At 35.8% G+C, this 20,823-nt stretch overlaps 3 protein-coding genes across 4 annotated transcripts in view; all 3 read right to left on the bottom strand.

The window, feature by feature from the left end:
- Positions 1 to 4,583, bottom strand: part of phldb1b (pleckstrin homology-like domain, family B, member 1b) — an 83,574-nt gene extending 78,991 nt beyond the window's left edge. Inside the window, exon 1 of one of the 2 annotated variants that reach the window (XM_056243217.1) lies at positions 4,324 to 4,583. In XM_056243217.1, coding sequence (XP_056099192.1) covers positions 4,324 to 4,350 — 27 coding nt within the window. In that variant the 5' untranslated portion in view covers positions 4,351 to 4,583. Of the gene's footprint in view, positions 1 to 836; positions 944 to 4,323 lie in introns of those variants that run through there. The other variant, XM_056243222.1, reaches the window with a different exon arrangement.
- Positions 4,584 to 6,796: 2,213 nt separating this feature from the next.
- arcn1b (archain 1b) lies at positions 6,797 to 14,457 on the bottom strand. The gene is made up of 10 exons (XM_056243144.1): positions 14,247 to 14,457; positions 12,505 to 12,768; positions 12,239 to 12,418; positions 11,929 to 12,131; positions 11,685 to 11,849; positions 10,897 to 11,062; positions 10,582 to 10,729; positions 10,381 to 10,489; positions 7,992 to 8,196; positions 6,797 to 7,902 (listed from the first exon to the last, which is right to left on the bottom strand). Exons 1-10 carry the CDS (start codon positions 14,247 to 14,249, stop codon positions 7,813 to 7,815), a joined length of 1,533 nt encoding a protein of 510 aa, XP_056099119.1. The 5' UTR covers positions 14,250 to 14,457; the 3' UTR covers positions 6,797 to 7,812.
- A 1,681-nt stretch (positions 14,458 to 16,138) lies between these two features.
- Positions 16,139 to 20,571, bottom strand: cryaba (crystallin, alpha B, a). Its single transcript, XM_056243199.1, has 3 exons — positions 19,817 to 20,571; positions 18,623 to 18,745; positions 16,139 to 16,231 (listed from the first exon to the last, which is right to left on the bottom strand). Exons 1-3 carry the CDS (start codon positions 20,012 to 20,014, stop codon positions 16,139 to 16,141), a joined length of 414 nt encoding a protein of 137 aa, XP_056099174.1. The 5' UTR covers positions 20,015 to 20,571.
- Positions 20,572 to 20,823: the final 252 nt, after the last annotated feature.

Here is a 20,823-nt window from a genome sequence, read left to right as displayed (position 1 = left end):
TGCTGGGTTGTTTGAAATATGGACAAACCAACAGTTACATTTTGAAACCCAACAATTGTGTTTGTCCATATTTGACCCAAACGTGGGTTGAAACAACCCAACATTTTTTAGAGTGATTGTATACATAAAATGAAGCCTATATTTTAAGATTTTGCTTGCATTATGACATTATTTTCATGACAGCATTTCAAATTTCCCCTGCCATTTTAAATTGTCATTCATGTAATGTCAAAAACACTTTATTATTAAAATGCAAATTTAATTGAGAATATTAATACTTAATGTTAGTATTTGCTGTCTTTAGTTCAATGTCTTTAGTAATTAAAAAAACATTGCATTACAGTATCTCTTATTGCAATACAGTAAAAAAATGTAAGATATTAAAATTTCCACTAAGAATAATGAAAATAACAACAAAAAAGCTCCAAAGTAAAATAAAAAAGAATTAGTATTTGATGAAAATTGAAGGAAAAATTTTAATAAAAATGAGATAAATTTGCATAATAAAAAAAACTCTTAACAGCCCTAAAAATGTCAGCTTCTTTAAAAAAATTTTTTTAATTTATATATTATTTATTTATTTTTCCTTTTGACTGTGGAGAAATTGGACTTTATGTTATTGACAGGTTTCATGAGATTCAATATTTTTAATATCTTGAAAAAGTAGATTGTGTTACACAAGTTCTTAATATCCAACAACAGACACATTTTGAAATTCAAAACAATCAAAAATAAACAAAATAATTGCACTTGAGCAGTTATAAAGCTGTCATCCACCAAGTCAACTTTTTTAAACAGTCTGTGAAGTTTCTGATAAGCCGTACAGGAGACCTTACCTGTAAGAACTTTCTGGCAGCCTATGAAACAAGACCCTCAGTAGGCAAACACATGGTTCCTCATGGACAAGACATTATGAAGATGGATAGAGTCTTGAGGATAGTAGAGGGCTGTGAGGTTCTTCCTGGCACACGTTCGAACACAAACATCACAGACACACAGCAGATTCTCCTTCCCAGCACGGGACAAAAGTCGTCTCCCTCAGTGACTGTCCCTCTTTCCCCTCTCACTCGTTCTGCCTTCCTGTTCTGTCAACCACTCCTAGCCTGACACAAAGCACTCATTCTTTCAGTCAAAGAACTTCTCACTTGTTCACTAACCTTGCAGAGACCCCTGCTGCAGAAATAAGTCCATTTCAGGAAAGGCTGAAACTCACTTTTCTGCAGAAGGTGCACAAAAAGACAGTGGCATCCGTCCACAATGCTGTTCCTCTTTCTGAGGGTTTCTTGGGAAGGTGCCAGAGCACTGGAGACCTGAGGTCAGTCCCGCTTTTGTCACTGTTTGTATAGTCCTGTGTCAGTCCTGACTCTTACTGGCACTACACCAAAGAAAAGCATGCTCTTGTAGGATCTGGTGCTTCTCTCCAATAGGACACATTCCAGCTGATGTCTCTAACTGAGTGCGCTCTATTTCTCACCGGTTTGTATTTGTAAGCTCGACTCTTTTCCTTTCTCTGTTTCGATTCACAGCATAATTTATCCCCTTTCCAATAGGAGGGGCACGTCGAGTGTTTTGAAGTGGTCTGCTGGCTCTAAGCCAGCCAAAAAGAGCTTGATGTTTGAGGATTATGAAAAATGCTTTAAAAAAGGGTTGGTTTTCGTCTCACTTGTTTATTTGTCACTTTGGATGAAGATTAAGTAATTCAAATGTATGGGTTTTGTGGTGTCATCTGAATTTACTCTGAACTTCTGAAGAGTTCTTCAAAATGACTTTTCAATTTGTGTCTTGTGCTTATCTGCATCCCAATTAACCCATTCCCGCCATATAATGCTCAGACATACGTTCACTTCCGGTTTTGGAGAGGACGCTGGCGCATGTTAGGCTGCCGCTTCTCCTGCCATATTTTTTTTTATTAACTATTTTTATGTATCATTTTAAATTCTCCTATGCGCTTTGGGTTTGAGAAAAGCGCAATATAAATAAAATGTATTTATTATAATAAAATTGTTATTATTCAATATTATCATTTATTATTTATGCTTTCATAATTCTTTATGGTTTTCTAATTATAATTATGAGATAAAAAGTTGAAATTATGACATAAAAAGAATTAAATATAGCCCAGTCATAATGATGCAAGTCATGATGTATTTATGACTTAGTATATTATATGTTTTACTTTTATGTCATAATTATGATTTATCCAGATTCATTTTTTCTTATGTGGTGTACTAAATTGGCTTTTAGGCTTATCTACAACAGCACCATACAAATTAAGAAATATTATATGTGGTATCATGCAATAAGGTCCCTGGGGAAACACTATTTATTTGAACTTACTGTGAAAGTGAACTTGTGAGGAGGACGAGGAGGAGGAAGAAGAGGAGGAGGGGGTTAATTAAGGCTTGAATTAACCAAATGTCAAGTTTTTTTTTCTTTTTCTTAAAGTAAATGTTGCATCTGCAAACATTTCAATAAACACGAAAGTAAGATTAAAAAAAGATGCTCACAGATAATATCACAATGGTAGGCAATAGTGTCCGTGTCAGATAGTAGGCTAGGCTACATTGGAAAAACACACGAGTAGGCTAGTTATTTTGTCAGTTACAAAAACTTAAGTTTTCAAATGTCTTGGCGGTTAGCTAACTGCTTGGAAAGAAATTTGACAGAAAAGGTAAGCCTTTTGAAAGTCACTGAATGAAATTGCTAATGTAGCTACCAAGAAAAATACCGAACTAAAAAGATCTTCACAATTGACACATCAGCAGGTTAAGTTGCTTGTGTTTGATAAGAACACGAAAATTTGCAAGAGATTGACTGTTATGCAGACAAACAACTTCGCTTAGAGCGATTTTAGGCCTATTGAGTTCAATAATAAACATCTGTGAGACTCATTTTGAGCAATTTCCCTTTAAGACTTAGTTTGTTTTTAATTAGTAAAATAATATGAGACACTGCCCTAGATGATTGAACGATTCAAAATACAAATTTTCACAATCAAAAGCTAGGCTATATGCAAACTGTGCCAGCAAATACAGCATGACAACAGTGCCATCTAGTGACTGATCACCACTTCTATAAAAGACAATACCAATAAATGGACCAGGTAAGTAGCTACAACTTATCTCTTATCAAATCCATACGGCAATCTTAATGTAAATAATCTAGAAAGTAACTAATTAGCCTATCCTAAAATTTTAAATACAGCTTAAATGTGGCCAACTTTACTCTTCCCCCTATCCTTACATAACATATAAGTGTCAAATAAACCTGTAACAGAAGCACCCAACTCCTAGGACAGCAAGACTGCTGTTTGTTCTGGTTCTTCCTAGGAAATTCCTCATGCTCACTCAGAATGCATCTAATTTCCTCCTGTGTTTCACATGTTAAAGGTCCAGCTCAAAGGCTTGTCACCACAGTGAAAGAAAAGCAGGGCAGCTGGAGGGTCTTATGACAGGTGTGGAAGATTTTAACTCTCGCTCTCACTTTTACTGCGGGAAAACATCCCTGAGGTGGCCTCTGTAAGAATGGGATTATTTAGTCAGCACCTTAAGGCCCTAAAACCTGTAAATCAGCTTCTGGCTTTTAAAGTATGTTCAGCGCGCAGAAGACACATACTGACTTCACTATTGTGAATAGTGACAAATTATGCTCTTAATTAGAATGATAATGTAAGGTTACACTTTATTTTAGTGCTTACTCAAATAAGTACAGAGTAATAATAATTACATGTACTTACTGTAGAGTTAGGGTTTGGTTTAGGGTTAGTTACTTGTAATTATGCAAATATTATGCATTTAATGTTATTACGTTGTATATGTAGTATAACTACTTCACCTTAAAATAAAGTGTTAATTAATGTAGTAATAATAAGTTATATACAAGTATACATTAGTTAATTTTTTATGTATAATTTGTAATATATTGATGTATATTAAATTATTACATAAAATGCAAATACACTTATATACATATATATTTGAAATGGATCAAAAAAGTTAATCAAAGTTGTCCTAAGACAAGAACGGGTATTTTTTTCAAATTAATGTATAAACTTTGATGAAAGGATATATACAGTATATATATATATATATATATATATAGACAAATCACATCTCTCCATTATCCTGTCTGAAATTCCAAATATATAAATATTTAAAGATGCTAGAAATTGAGGAAACCATACTTTTAACTAGACCTAGAAAACAGAAACCATGCATTCAGATTCACACAACACATCATACATAAACCTAAAAGCACGTGTCCGGTTATTGACATCACTGTTAAGAGTTTGTGACTAGGTTTCAGAAATCGAATGGAACTAACCTGAAATCGGACCTTCTTGAGCAACATATTAGAATCCTGGATGGTGGAGGCTTTACTGCTGTCTGTTGGGATCCTGAACGCTCAGCACATGTCGTATTCCATATTAGCCAACCTGGAAGAATGGCCTATTTCAGAGCGAGACAAATCACCGACCCCCCAGAAAACTCATAAATCATTAACTCCAAAAACTTAATCCTTCGTAAATAATTAAAATAAAGTTTTTAATGAATCTCAAGATTGATAGCAAAATCCCATGTGACCATGTAAGTTCTTAGCCCATGCTAGTCCCTCTGCCCCCTCTCACTCTTTCATGTGACCCTTTAACAAAGCCTGGCTCACTACTTATCTGTTTGTTCATTCATCCGAAATAAAGACCCGCCCTCTTTTATGACCGGGATAGTGGTCATTAACACCCCTCCTCTTTTTTTCTCAACCCCAAACAGGGATACACCCCCTCTTCTCCTCTCAAGGAAACCATATGGTCATCTACTGATTTGACTGTAACAGTGTGAGAGTCTGTTTACATCAATCTTTACTTCCCCCTCCGTCACGATCACTGTCCATGCATCACTCCCCCCAGACTTCACCTCATTTTTTTTCCCTCCATTGCGAGCAATCATATAGGAAATTAGGTCAGCACAGATATGATCTCTATTCTTTGAACCTACACCCTTCATCAAACCCACAAATCAGATGTTAAATCTGCTTTCTCAGCCCTGCCCTAAACGTTCCTCGTGGATTAGAGTCAACATCAAACATAGAGGCAGATTCTACCAGATAAGACTGTGTTTCACATTCAGGTCATCCCCTGTAGATATGGGTCACATATTTCACGGACTTAAGCTGTGGTCAGTGACCATGACTTGACTTAGTAAAATATGCAGAGAGACAAATTTATGATAGTCAACAAGGAAAGATTGTATAAAGTTATACATTTAAACAGAGGATTATAAAAGCGACAAAGAACAGTTAACCTGGCGCTATCATAGGGATGCACCGATATTCAAAGTCTGTTGTTGCAAAGTTTTGACCAATAAATATACCAATAAACAGGCAATAGAAAAATTCTCAACTATTTTGTCTAAATTAAACAATATCAATGGTTTAAATGCTGTCACAACCAATGCTATTCTAGTATTATTTATATAATTTAATTGTTTTTTTTTTTTTTTTCAGTTTCAGTTTCATTTTTTTTAAATACATTTATATTTTTGTTTTCTCATTTTTATTAGACTGTTTTCTAGTTAGCTTGATTTTTATTTCAGTTTTTAGTTTGACTGCTCATCATCCCTCTCAATACACAATTACCTGAAAAATAAATAAATGGACATAAAAGATTACATTGAAATTATTTAAAGGGACATGGTGATGGAAAAAATATGAGATGGGAGGAAAAATTGTTTGTCAATGCTTTAGTGTTCTATCTAGGGCTGTCAAATCGATTAATCGCATCTAACATAAAAGTTTGTGTTTTTATAATACACACACACACATATATATATATATAAATATATATATATATACACACAACCATTATATAAACACAAACTTTTATGTTAGATGCTATTATGCGATTTGACAGCCCTACTTCTCTCACAAATATTTTGCGTTCCCCAGAGAAACTTTGAATTTGCTCTCAAAACTTTTGCGTTACCCCGAGAAACTCTGCATTCACTCGCGAAGAACTTTAACGTTTTGCGAGCGAACAAATTTTCACGGTGGAATGCAAATAAACTCAAGTTTCTCTGGAGAACGCAAAATATTTGTGAGAGAACGCAAAAGCTTTGACATAAAAATGTTCCTCCCATCTCATATTTTTGTCCATCATCGTGTCACTTTAGGGGCTCAATGACTACATATCTATGAAGTTTTAAGTCTCTCAAAGCACAAAGTAAAATATACAGTTTAGCATCATTATACAAAAATATTAGTCAGAGTCAAGTATTTCAAAAAGCCATGTCAGAGCAAATGATTTCTCTTAGTAATTGGCTGAGGAAGTGATTCATTGGCAGGAATCTCCTCTACTCAAGCATACCTAATGCATTATCAAGTCTGAATACCATTGCCTTGTCTCTGAGATTCCTCACATGCTTGTATAATCCAGAACAAACTCCCAGTACACTAGCTAATGAAGTCCACCAAACAAGGGCAGGGCAGTCAATTTATCATTACAAATAATACTCACAAATCTTACACCAAAACAATTGTTTGTTGCTATTCGGTTGCTGGGGTGTTCTAGGTGCTTAAACACACCACTACTCAACTAGTCACATGATTTGAGGCATAATTCATGTCTGGTGCGGGTTGATTTAAATTTCATACAAAGGGTTAGGGATTTAAACAAAGCCTAACTCTAAGCATAAGCAATAGTGAAGCCTGTCTTAGCATGAACCACCAATACACATACCATCCACAGTATTCAAAATCTTAGGTAAAAACACATATTGAGGCAGGAAGAGCTCAGAAAATACACTTTAATTTAAATTTGATTTTATTATTGATTAAAGGTATTCATGAGTATCTTACAGCAGAATGGAATGTCGTAACCCTCCCCGTGGCGTTCCGTAATCATCTTTGAGTGTGCGCTGATAAATGTATTTTACATTATGGAAATACAAAAAAATAAATCCGTTCTTAATAACATCTGGGAAGCCAGGGAGAATATATTTTCCTGTTTAGCCAAATAAATGCAGCAATGAATAAAAAGCCTGAAAGATTTAAACAGATTATGTGTAACATTACTTACAAAACAACCGAGAATGAAAAATCTTCCTATTTAAGATTAATATTCAAACTAATGATTACATAAATAGAACAAAAAAAAAGGGAAGATACTAAAAGGCAAATAGCGTTTGCGCTTTGTGTTGATGTAGACAGTTAAATCAATGCCATTTTAAAGAGATGAATTGTGTGAATTTGGAGTATGCACATTTAATGCAGTGTCAGTTCTAATTGCACAAGCACAGCTGATCTGATCATCACCCACATATTTGTTGGGGTCTTACAATATTAGGTCTGTTTCCATATTAGAAAACCTTGATAATTAAAAATAAATCCATATTGCTAACGGGCAGATCACGTGGTTTGAAAAAAGAAAAGTCAATTATAATCGCAATTCTATACAAAACCTATGCGACAAGTATATCATTTTCCAATTTCATTCTATTTCTTTGAAGGGCCAGGAGGGTTCATATGGACTTATAATACATCTGCTGTAGGATGACACTGATCTTCCCTTGATGTCTTCAGGTGCAGTGCTGTATTTTACTCTCTTTTGTCTTTCCTGGCAGGCATGTCTGACTGCACTTAGTACTGAGCAGCTGAAAGTCCAGTTTATATAAAAGTAGATTATTTTCCTTTAAGACAAACAAACACAGAGGTACTGCAGCCCATGTCAGAGAATGTTTTGAGCGCTCTGTTAACGTACAGCACGCTCTCTGATCCGTTAAGCTGGCTGGCAGGTTAAAACGATCCTCATCCAGGAAACATTTACAGGATCTCATACTTATCCACTACAAATGATGTCTCTAAGGAGAATTTGACTGGACTGCCTCCTTCTACGTATGTCACCTTGGCCACCTGTGGAAACAATCGATATGTAGTCATTTCCCTTCTCACTAGGACTAATTTTTGTTGCATTGTTTCATAGATAAACCAGCATAACTTGCCTGAATGTCGCAAAAGTTACGCTTGGAGACAAAAGAAACGTTGATTGGGAAGAAGTCGTTGGGTTTTCCGTCTATACTGAACTCCAGGCTACCACTCTTGTTCTTCTCATCGATAACGGGCAGTGACCATTCCAAGAAGTTTTTCCTGCTGTCATGGTTATACTGCCCATCCAGATCACCGACCACAGGAGCACCAACACCTGGCCTGCATAATCGCAGGAGCCAGAGTTTATGGTAGATATAATGAAATACTTTTACAAAGTGGACATCCTAAATCAGTCTAAAATAATTTAATTAAAAAAATTATAAAATTATTTTATTATTATGCATAGTTTTAATCAATAAATAAAGAGATACGCCAATACTAAATTTCTCCGCCGATAGTGATATCTGATTGTTCATATGACAAATTTGTTCAAACATACATATATGATTAACAGTAAACAACCTCCTCTCTAGCTAACTAATCAACTGTAAACATCGGAATAACTTTACTGAGACAAATGCAACATTAAGTGACATTGTTCACAAACTGTTCTAGTGACTTCTTTCTGCGGTTGAAACACAGATTGAGCGATTACATGAGACATGATACATTTTGGTAAGTTGTACCTGTTGATATTTTTTGCATGTTTTTCCGTGCTATGACTCCTATTAAAGTGGAAGAAAAGACTCACGTGCCACACTGCCGCTTGAACTGAGGCGCTACAGCGATCTGTCTTGTCACATTTAAGAGCGTCAAAACTTTCGAATTTTGTGATAAAATGGAAAGAATTTGAAAGCTGAGACTTTGTTTCAAGAGCACAAAGCACTTGGTGATTATTGGATAGAAGGCATTAGGCTTGGCGGTATGACGATATATATTGTTACCATGGTATAAAATGTCTATCGTTAAAGATTTTGCTATATCGTGGATATCACGGTGGTATGTAAATATATAGCACTATTTACACTTTAGAGAGATGAAATATGTTTGTAATTTGCTTCTTTTTTCTTACTTTTAATAAAAGAAATTAGATAAAATAACTAAATCGTGATATACATCTCATATCGTGAAAGAAGAATTTGGTCATATCGCCCCCTTGGGAGGCGTGCTACAAATAATGTAATAGGGAAAAAACGCGGACCTGGCAACCCTGGCTTGAATTTACCATAGGGTCAAATATAGCCTGCTTTAAAGGAGAACTCCGGCGCAAAATGAACCTTTGGTCTAATTACACATTGTTACCTAGTCAACCGTTCTCTGAGATTTGTTTTCATGATTATCGAATGTAAAGAGTATTATCTCTAAAACCTGTTTAGCCTATAACGCTAGTATATAGGGCATAGAGTAATGGTAAAGAAATCGCTAGTTAATACCACTAACAAGGCTCAAAATAGCCCCACACTAACACGGTAGCGTAATGAGGGTCCCTACATGCAAACCGAAGCATTGAGAACTTTGTCAGAGTCCAGACAGTTTAATAAGAAGATACTTTATAAAGACAGTCCACTTCGCGTATACAGGCAGGAGACATCTTTGAAAAACAGTCTCGATCAGTAGAACTACGAACGCCGATCCAAGTGAGCTGAACTGTGTCTTGGAATCTCATATGGTCCGTTGTTTCCGGAAGAAAGCACTGAGCGCATAAGAGAAGCACTGAACGCAACACAGAAAATAAATAAATAAAAATAATTTTAAAAAGAGAGACTTAGATCGGCACTTGGATCGGCGTTCGTAGTTTGACTTGTCGAGACTGTTTTTCAAAGATGGCTCCAGCCTGTATGCGCGAAGTGGACTGTATGTATAAAGTATCTTCTTATTAAACTGTCTGTACACTTACAAAGTTCTCAATGCTTCGGTTTGAAGGTAGGGACCCTCATTACGCTACCGTGTTAGTGTGGGGCTATTTTGAGCCTAGTTTATTTGCCATTACTCTATGCCCTATATACTAGCGTTATAGGCTAAACAGTTTTTAGAGATAAAACTCTTTACATTCGATAATCATGAAAACAAATCTCAGAGAACGGTTGACTAGGTAACAATGTGTAATTAGACCAAAGGTTCATTTTGCGCCGGAGTTCTCCTTTAACTTCGCTATTTTTTAATGTGTTATTGTCACGTTTACTTCGACAGTCTTAAATTCAACACAAGATACATTTTCTTCACACACAGTATCAGTTGCAGTCTGACACGTTTTTCTGCCCACTTTAGATTGGCCCTGATCATCGGCTGTTTTTAAACAATCGGCCACTGGCCAATAGTGAAAACATTGCTTTTATCTGCAAATTATTGGTTGATACATTGGTGCATAATTAAATGTTTACACAATAAAAATAAAAACATATATAACAATATTAAAAGGGGAAACAGAAAATATCTTGATTGAATGATTCATAATGCACTTACGGCACAGGAATAGTAATGATAACATCATTGAGTTCGAGTCCCTCGTCCTGAAGTTCATACTCAATGTTGACGTCACAGCCACTTCCACTTTCTGATGGCCAACAGTTAACTGAGAGGACAACATGGGATGCATGCATGATTGATATGTTGAAATGAAAGTGCTGCCATTCAAAATCCTTGAGTATGGAAAAAAAGACTCACTAGTTAAAGGAATGAGGGACTCATCTGTGCTCTGTATCCTCCATTTCAGCACCCCCAAATCACTGTTGAGAGGGAAGGACTTATCCTGGTTTTTCAGACCAAGCAGGGACTCAGTGGTGAACAGCTTTTTATCAACATGAGGGTGAGTCTGGAGGATAAATGAAACAATACCGTCTCACCGTCAAGACAAAAGATTTTTGAAGATCTAAATCAGTGGGAAAACTGAGTGAGAGAACAGTGTCCTTTCTAAAATCCACAACTCCCCCTTCAAAATATATGCTGAGAACATGACATGCTGTGTTGTGTCTCACACACCTGTAGTTGTGCTCCTTTCTTGTCATTGTTGTTGAGGAGTATAGAAATGCGGCCATTTTTCTCATCTGTGACTCTCAGAGTGATCATGCCCAGAACCTCCATGTTCTGCAGTCCACCATCCCGACCACAGGTCAGAGACATCTTCTCTTCCACCCTCAGATGTACACTGGGAAACACATAAACTGCCATTAACAACAGACATAAGCTGAAAATAAAATCCTAAAATACACTACTGTGCAAAAGTTTGGGGTTGATAAGATTTTAATGATTTAAATAAATGTTTTTGAAAGGAGACTCTTATGCTCACCAAGGTTGCATTTATTCGATTTAAAAATACAGTAATATTGTGAAATACTATTATAATTTAAAATCACTGTTTTGTAGTTTAATATATTTTAAAATGAAATTTATTCCTATGATGGCAAAGCTGAATTTTCACCATCATTACTCCAGTCTTCAGTGTCACATGATCCTTCAGAAATCACTATAATATGCTGATTATTTTTATTATTAATGTTAAAAACAGCTGTGCTGCTGAATATTTTTGTAAAAACCGTGATACATTTTTCAGGATTTTTTGATGACCAAAGTAAAAAAAAAAAACTTAATTTGTAACATTATAAATGTCTTTACTTTCACTTTTGATTTAATTTACTCAAATGAACTTAATTTTAAAAAAGCATTTATAAAAAAGAATCTTACCGACTGCAAACTTTTGAACGGTAGTGTGCATAACAATATAGGGAGTAGAATGTGTCAAATACTGAAATAAACTCAGTAAGCAATACCTCTCTATATTCACTGGAGGTTGAAGGACTTTAGATGCCTCTGATGCCTTCCTCCCTGCACTGGATGTGACAATATTTTCTCCTTCTGACTTAAGTTTGTCCACAAAGTTATCCACCTCTTTCCCCTTGACACCCAGCTTCAGTGCTTTGCCTGAACCACTTGGCCTACAGGAAGAACAGGGCAGATTAACTTCTGTACACTTATATATTTCCATGTATCATGGCCCACAGTTAAAGCTCATACCTGACTGTAGCAGGAGACACTTTGGGCTTCTCTGGCTCTATTGTATCCGTGATGATGGTGGCTGATGTGAAGCTGCTCATTCCTGAATTTCCAAAACCTCCGAAGCCAGGCGATTTCCTCCCAGCACGTTCAGCATCTTGTCTTGCTCGCTGCAGCTCTTTGGACTTGCGTTTCATCTCGGCCTTTGCTTCTCTTTCTTGGGTCTGTTGAAGTGGAGAATTGAGAGAAACCCAGAAAATTAGAGTTAGTGTTTGATTTCAACTTAAAACGGAGAGTAATTTTTCCATGGATGTTTCATCAAATATCAGACCTCTCTGACAGCCCTGAAGACTTTCTCTTCATGAGAATCCATCTCAGTAAAAGTGCGAATCTGGGCCAGGTTAACGTTCTCCCGGTAGCCCAGAGCCACAATCTCATCAAATGCAAATATGAGATCAAAACAGTGCTCAGAGATCTCGCTTTCCTCCAATACTCTGCAATATTCAGGGATCTGAAAAAATATGGAAACCCATCACTTATTCAAGATACATCAAAGAAGAGCAATAATTGGGAGAGTAAAAAAAAAGCAAGCTTTACCACTCGGGAGAAAAGCCTTAGCGTCTCCAAGTCCTCCAGGATGTTACTGTTTTTTGTAGTGATCAGAACCATGTAGAGCTTCTCCAGGGGCTGGTAGACGTAGCGCACGCTGTCTGTTTCCACAAAAGTGTGCTGCTTGCCTGTATTCATCAGTTTGGGAAAGGCAGCCAGAAGGCCCTCGACGCGGGTTCGCGTCATCTCTACGAACTGTCGTGACACTATGGCTTTTCCTGCCTTAGTGCAAACCGCCGCTGCCAAGAGCACCTGCAAAGATTTCATGGACATGCAAAACTTAATCGGGCAAAGGACAATTAAAAAGAAAACTGGGATTTTTGACCATTATGATGATTACTGATTTCAGAAATTAAGACTGCAGCACAACATTTCAGAAATGATCAACTTGCATTACTAGTGAAAATACTAAAATGACACAAATGGAGCATCAAAACATTTAAGATGAAGTGATCAAAGTTTTGACTTGTAAGTTAAGTTCAATGTATGGAATAGACCAATTTCTCTACTAAATTGATTATTCTTCAGTATTGGGCCTACAGATAAATGGCATGCACTCAATAGTATAGAGACTTAATTTGTGTGTGTGTAAACATTTATTACATGCTATTAAAATGCCAAATCAATAAAAAAAAATATTAATTGAAATTAGCTGATATAAAATATTAATATTAGATGAACAACTTGAGCATAAACAAAAATGTTGTAGAAATATTGCCTCGGAAACTAACTGAAATAAAACAAGTTTAATCTAAAGAACTAAAATCACTAAACCTGGAAAAAAGCTAAATAGAAATGTTAAAGGCACATAAAAAAGTCACAAAAACAAAAGCTTTTATTTTATATAATAAGTTAATTCCAAATATGATTAAATACTATAATAGTATATAATACTAAAGTCCTTAAATGAGAGAAATATGTAAAGTTGTGTGCAGTAAGACATGGGACAAAACAAAGACAACATATATTTGCAACCAATCAATTAGATTTGCATAATTAATTGTGAATAAATAATATTACACAGAAATGCAAGCAACGTTTTATTATAGTGATTTTCGATTGTCAAACACCAGAAATAAAACTAAATAAAAAAACGATGCTGCATATCAGCTATAAGATAGGAAAAAGCATTAAAATTATCTGCATTGGTTGACATGATACAGTTAACATGACTAAAAATAATATTTTTCTTAATGCTAATAAAGATAATAAAGGTCTGCCATATATACAACATTTAATTTGTCTGCATTTATATATAATAATATATAATTATTTATGTTTTTTTATGTTTCATGATCCATAGGTCATTTATATTAAGTCAACATTTGGATTGTCAAAGTCAGTTAGCTACAACCTGTTATCTGCATAGACATTTATTATCTAAATGATAAAACAATACAAAATATAACGTTAGCAATTTATTATATCAATATTTTATCATTTAAACAATGACAGCTATTTACTTTCGTTGATTACTTAAACTGTACTTAATTCTGAAGGCAATAGTTAGCTGGCTAACCTTTAGCTGGCTAAGTTAGCTGTATCAGATATCAAAACCTAGCAAAGTTTCCTTACTTGTAAGATGTTTTAACACCAAAAAACAGATGGAATCGACACATTTTAGTAATTGACACTAAAAAACGAAAAGAGTTTCAGACTGTGTGAGAGATGAGCTACATCGCTAGCTGCTAGCCCCATCATGCTAAATGCACAAAACAAACCAGTCATACCATTTCTGTTTCCTTTCACACGAGGATCCTTCAGCGGACTCGGTCACGGACACTGTCTGTCCAGCTGTTTCAAAAGCAGAAAATGTCAAATATGTTGACTAATGCTCTGTTTTAACAGTAGCATATAGCTTGACTCGTAATATTGAAGAAACAGAGCCACGTCTCCAGAGTCCAACCGGAAAAAGTTGCGCCGTGTCAGAAGCAGAGGAGTGTTGATGCAGGAGAGATGGCGACATCTAACGGCGGAGAACAGCTACTGCTCATGAAAATAATACAGTTTCCACAAAAATATTAAGCAGCCCGAACAACTTTTATCAACATTGATAATAATAAGAAATGTTTCTTAATATCATCATATTAGATTATCATTTCTGAAGCATCATGTGACTGTAGGCCTAATGATGCTGAAAATTCAGCTTTGCCATCACGAATAAATTATATTTTAAAATATATTAAAATAGAAAAGTTAGGCTATATTAAATTGTAATAATATTTCACATACAGCTTTGGTGAGCATAAGAGAGTTCTTCAAAAAAAAATTAAGAAACAACAACCCTAAACTTTTAAAAAAAGGTATAAGCCTAGAGTATGTGGAATTCACATCTTATTGTCAAATTATTTTTTTCTGAAGTGAATATTTTATTCTTCGATACAACAGGTGGGAAATGGTCCACTGTTTATAGGCTACCCATGAAAAAAAGATACACTTTATATTTGTATATAGATAAATTCATCCTCACTGTATTATATATTTTTTATTTTATTATTATTATTTATTATTAACACCTCTCTCTGTCTAATTTATGTACTTTCTATCTTCTATTTCAATACCTTCATTTTCAGTTAAAATCTATAGTTGCACCTTGCTTTAATGTGTCCTTGTGTGGATTTTGGGAACTCTGGTTCTTCAACAAAAAACCAACAAAAAAAACGTTGTTGAGGGGGTGTATTAGCTTATTTGAAATCTTATTTACTCTTATATTTGTAAGTTATCATGAGGCCCCTTTATAAGTTGTGCAGAAAAAAGAAACAACCTTTTTTCATTTTTTTAATGCTGAAATTAATTCTACTGCCACAGTCACAGTTGTTAGTTGTATCACGTCACTTTAAGGTATGGAAAATAAAATATAAAGCACATTGGGAATGACAGTGGACTAAAGGGGAATTATGTCAATAACTACACCCCTCTCATCAGTAATCCAAACTCAGGATGTGTGGTTTTTTTTTGTTTGTTGTTGTTGTTGTTGTTTTTGTTTTTTTAATTACACCACATTTGACAATCAAATGTGATCCATGGCATCTTTTACACCACTGAGGTAAATAAGGCACATTTGCTGTCTCACATAGATGTCTATACAGTCTGACACTGCAGTGATTAATAAGTTAGTTTAGGCCCCAGTATCAAACAGATTCATAAGTGCAGCAAACTTTACATTCAGATGCTCAACATATGCTGAGATATCACAGATGAGCTCATTTATACCAGCATTCATCCGTATTTTGACCTGGGGATTTATTGAATTCAGATGCTGCACAACATCCCATTTCAGTTCTGCTTCCTCTCAAAGCCAAAGTTACAATCATCATCCAAGTCAGCCACGTAATTACATACAACGTCCAACTGTAGGCCATAAATATAACAAACCAAACCCAACTCCTACAACAACCTGCATTTACAGGCCTAAAGCACTGACCTACTGCGCGTTTCGCCTTACATTGTATTGTTGACTATGGACAAATATGTTTTTGGTTTTATAACTTTGTTTTGGTTCTATGTGTTGCATTAAAGCATTTGATCTTATGCCTGTTGTAATACAGATGGTTCTCTCAGTCGTGGTGAAGCTGCTGGGTTTGTTTGGAGAAGAGAGGCAGAGGTGCAGCTATCGACGGGTTTACTTCTGTGCTGGTGGCTTCTCTTCACAGCTGATGTCCTCCTGCACGTGGCGATATATGCAGATGGGACCGGCTGGGATCTTAATGGTGCCCTAGAATGTGAAATTGAATTTATTTTGGCATAGTTAAATAACAAGAGTTCAGTACATGGACATGACATACAGTGAGTCTCAAACACCATTGTTTTCTCCTTATTTAAATCTCGTTTTTGAAAGGTGAATCTCCACAACGGCTCTGCTCCACATAACACCGACTGTGACGCAACAGTCTGGATCATTAATATGTAGGACTACGCCTCCAAACATTTGCATATGCCAGCCCATGTTCAATGACAGACGGAACTGCGCAGCCGAAGCAGCAGTTGCTCAGTGTTTGGATGTACACATGAACACAAAAGTATTCTTTAGTTCCTTCATCCGAGCCTCTGAAGAAACAATGGCTTAATTTTATTTTCTCTGGAAATGCGCCGACACAACTTCCCAAAGTTGTGTAACATTTCACCGACGACTGTTTCCTCAACTTGGGCCAATACAGAGCTGGCCTCGCCCTCGATGAACGTCTGAAAATATAGATCGAGCTACCAAGCAACAATTTCTGATGTGTAGCCTAATTGTCAGGGGCGTGGTAGCGGGGGGAAAAGGGGTACCGAATACCCAGGGCCCGAGGCAGGGGGGGGGCACTTAGAAGTTGCCGCGCTCAAGTCAAAAAGTCCGCCGCGGGGGCCCCAGCAAGATGGTTTGTACCCAGGGCCCAAAATTTGGTAGGCCTACTACACCCCTGCTAATTGTTCAAGTTCAGACAGGTAATCTTTCTCTCAAAATCGTTCAATACTGTTTATGCATCAAGTCAAGCCAGTGACTAAAATCAACTTCACATCGTTTCTTTTAGTAGGATGAAAAAAAAACGTATTTAAATTGTGAATAAATTATATACAGAAAGCGATCAAAGAACAATTTTTTCACACAGCGCGAGTTTATCTGGACAACTCTCGTTATGAAATCAATGACGCACGTTACACTGCACAACGAAGCTCTTACTGTATGTACATCATCGTGTTTGCATTGGTGAAAGCAATAGAGAGAATCGCAGAAACTGCTTTGCAAATGATAAGATCTTCGTTCTCGCGATCAACAGACTGTCATCTGATTGCTCAATGCTCATCACGGCAACATTTTAGGTGATGGGAATAGATCTAAATACTTTAAAAACATCTCACGATTCGTTAATCTCGATAGCTGTAATAGTAAAAACGTATAATAGCTGTAGTAAAACTAAGTATTCGAGAGAGTTTCACATGTAATGCTTGCTATTTCATATGTAATGCAAGCATGTCAGCCAATCACAGCAGTGATTGCCCCAAGCTTCAAACAGAGCGTTCAAATCAGAGGCTAATATCAGGCTAGGAAAAATGCCTTTTATTTCTAAATTATGACTATTTTTGATCTAAAAAAATACTAACATTATAAGGGCAACCCAGGAAACATTATAAAATAATAAAATAACCCCATTCTGGGGCACCTTTAAACTTCCGGTAAAACTCATTTGCCACAATGCCATACTCATTAAACAGTTTCTTCGAAGTGATGTAAATCAGTCATTGCACAATAACACGTCACTGAAAATAAAGTTGAATCGACTTTAAGTTGAGGTAGCAAACAAAAACTAGAATTGACATTCAAAATTTTAATTTAGAGAAGGACACAATAAATTGATCAAACGTGACAGTAAATACATTTATAATGTTGTTACAAATTATTTCTGTTCCAAATAAATGTGGTTCTTTTGAACATTCTATTCATCAAAAAAAATATTTTAATTGATGGATCATAATTTCTACACATTGTTTTAACTGTTTTCAACATTGATAATAATAATGTTTCTTAAGCAGTAAATCAGCATATTATAATTATTTCTGTTCAATCATGTGACACTGAAGACTGAAGTAATAAAATTATTAAATTATAATATATTTTAAAATATATAAATATAAACATTAAAACCTATTATATAAATATATTGAAATAGAAAACAGTTATTTTAAATTGTAATAATATTTCTCATGTTACTGTTTTTACTGTATTTTCGATCAAATAAATGCAGCATTGGTGAGCAGAAGAGATGTCTTTCAAAAACATTTAAACGTCTTTCCAACCCCAAACTTTTTGACATTTTAATAAGAAAAGGAAATGTTTGTCAAGACAAACATTGGATGTTGTTTAAAAGTTTAAAAAGGTGTTAAAAGTCTTTGGTCTTTCCTTTCCTTCCCAAAAACGTCCTGTGAGTGTGATCATGAAATAAAAGTGAGAAAGTTCTTCACATGTTGCCTGTGGAATATGGTGTTATACATTGAATGATGTTCATTGTATAACACAATACAATGAACATCATTTATGCTAGCAAAATACCCATCTTAATTCATCCAGAACTGCCAAGTTCAGAATGGTTATTAAAATGAAGGTGAGTTTAAATACTTGTTTTGTTACCTGCCGTTCATCGTGTTTCCCATGAATCTCAATAAAATCATCATTGAGCTTGTCAGTCAGTTCGTCTGGAGAGAAGTGCTTCACATCCAGGCTGATTACAAAGCGATCTCTGTCCATTCTCACCTGTGTAAGGGAAAATGGCAAACTGAATACTGCAAAAGGCTGAAAACCTGCAAACTTTATAACTCTAATAATGTGACTGGCAAAGTTTCCTTACTTGTAAGATGTTTTTAACACACACAAAAAAAAACAGATGCAATAGACACTTTTTAGTAATTGACACTAAAAAACGAAAGAACATTCTGTTAATCTCAAGAATTTAGGGGAAACTCTTTACAATGAGATTCATTTTGTTAACATTAATCAATGCATCATCATGAACTATAACAAAAGCAATACTTTTACAGCAGTTGTTAATCTAATAATCTAATTGTTAATTATAGGTAAACTAACATCAATAGTTTGAGCTCGGTACGACTTTTCAGGGTTTGAGAGTCTATATACTCACCAAGACTTATATTTATTTACATAGACATGATATATACTTACAAGACCACATTTATTTCATCGAAAATACAGTAAAAACAGTAATATTGTAAAATATTTTTACAATTTAAAATAACAGGTTTCTATGTTAATATATTTTAGAATGTAACTTATTCCTGTGATGCAAAGGTGAATTTCCAGCATCATTACTCCAGTCTTCAGTGTCACATGATCCTTCAGAAATCATTCTAATATGCTGCTTGAGAAACATTTCTTATTATTATCAATGTTGAAAATGTTGGTGCTGCTTAATGATTTTGTGGAAACTGTAAAGCATTTTACAGTATGTATTTGATACATTAGAACAGCATGTTTGAAATATTGTTTTTTGTCTTTACTGTTACTTTTTTTTTTTATCAAGTTAAGGTGTCCATTAATTTCTTTCTTTTAAAATAAAAAAATCTTACTGACCCTAAACCTTTGAACAGTAGTGTTTAACATTAGTCGTATAGATTAACATTATTATGAACTAACATGAATTAACAATGTTAAGGTATAAAAATAGTATTGTAAAAATTGCTGTTAAAAGTGTTTATTGTTAAGGATAACGAATTGAATCTTTAAAAAAGTAAAAAGTAAAGGAAAAAAGTAAAGTATTAGCTATTTGGGTAATGGCTAATTTGTAGCAACATCAGCAGTTTAACTCACGTCTGACATGCCACTCTCCCACCAGTTTGGAAAGCGCCAGAAATAAGGACGATAGTAAAGCATGGTGTAGAAAGGTGAAAATAGGTCGCTGACAGGTAGGCGCTCTCCGAAATACTGGTCATAAGTTCGATGGGAAGAAGGGAAGAAGCCTGGGAACAAGGGTCGGCGGTACCAGGGATGATAAATAGAAATGTCCATAGTATCTCAGCGAAGCAGCTGGAGTTGATAGCGGATCTGCTGCATGTTCTACTTTGGCCCTGTATTTATGGCCCATCCATAAACCTTATGTCAGCCGCTGATCTGTCTCCAGTTATGAGGTAAATTGTTTTTTGCTGCCCTCTTCCCCTTTGGCTCATTCAAACAAAAAACCTATTTAATCACCCTTCACTCATTCAGTCTCAAACACTGGGGTCTGAATAGTGTTAACGCCGCTCTGCTCACAAGCCTGGAAAAATATTTGCCTGGCTAAGTTAGAATGGTTCTGAGTGAAGCCTCTATGTCAACTGGCCACATCCCAGCAAGCTCTTGTGCCAGGAGGGATTGTGCCACCCGTGCCCTGGACAGGACACGCCAGATACTATCTGGTCCCTCCTGGCTGCTATCAGAGGAGAACTCAGGCAGAAAGATAATATTGTGCCCTAAAATGACTGCAGCAATCAGCAAGATTGGTGATCTGCTGTAAATCAGATGTGATAAATGAGCAAATGGGCATCCCTGCCGTCCCATCTGAGAGAGTTGGACAGGTGTTGTGGAATGGGGCTGGAAGTCAGGCCTGTGGCAGTATCATTTTCCAACTGTGTTACATACACCGTACACATTCATGTGCTGGTTTGGGACCAGTTACACCAGGTCAGTTTTGCTTGAGAAGAGCATGACTGTGGTGTGTGTCGCAGGAAGGAGGTGCAGCAGTAGCCACATATAAGGAAAGGACCACCTCTTCGATAACACCAGGGGCCTCATTTATAACCGGTGCGTACACACAAAACAGGCCCTGAAAGAGGCGTACG

This window comes from Rhinichthys klamathensis, unplaced genomic scaffold (assembly GCF_029890125.1).
Source record: "Rhinichthys klamathensis goyatoka isolate OS25496 unplaced genomic scaffold, OSU_Roscu_1.1 h1tg000781l_1, whole genome shotgun sequence".
Taxonomy (NCBI): domain Eukaryota; kingdom Metazoa; phylum Chordata; class Actinopteri; order Cypriniformes; family Leuciscidae; genus Rhinichthys; species Rhinichthys klamathensis.
Note: the sequence above shows the minus strand (reverse complement) of the source record. Positions and strands in the feature narration are given on the sequence as shown.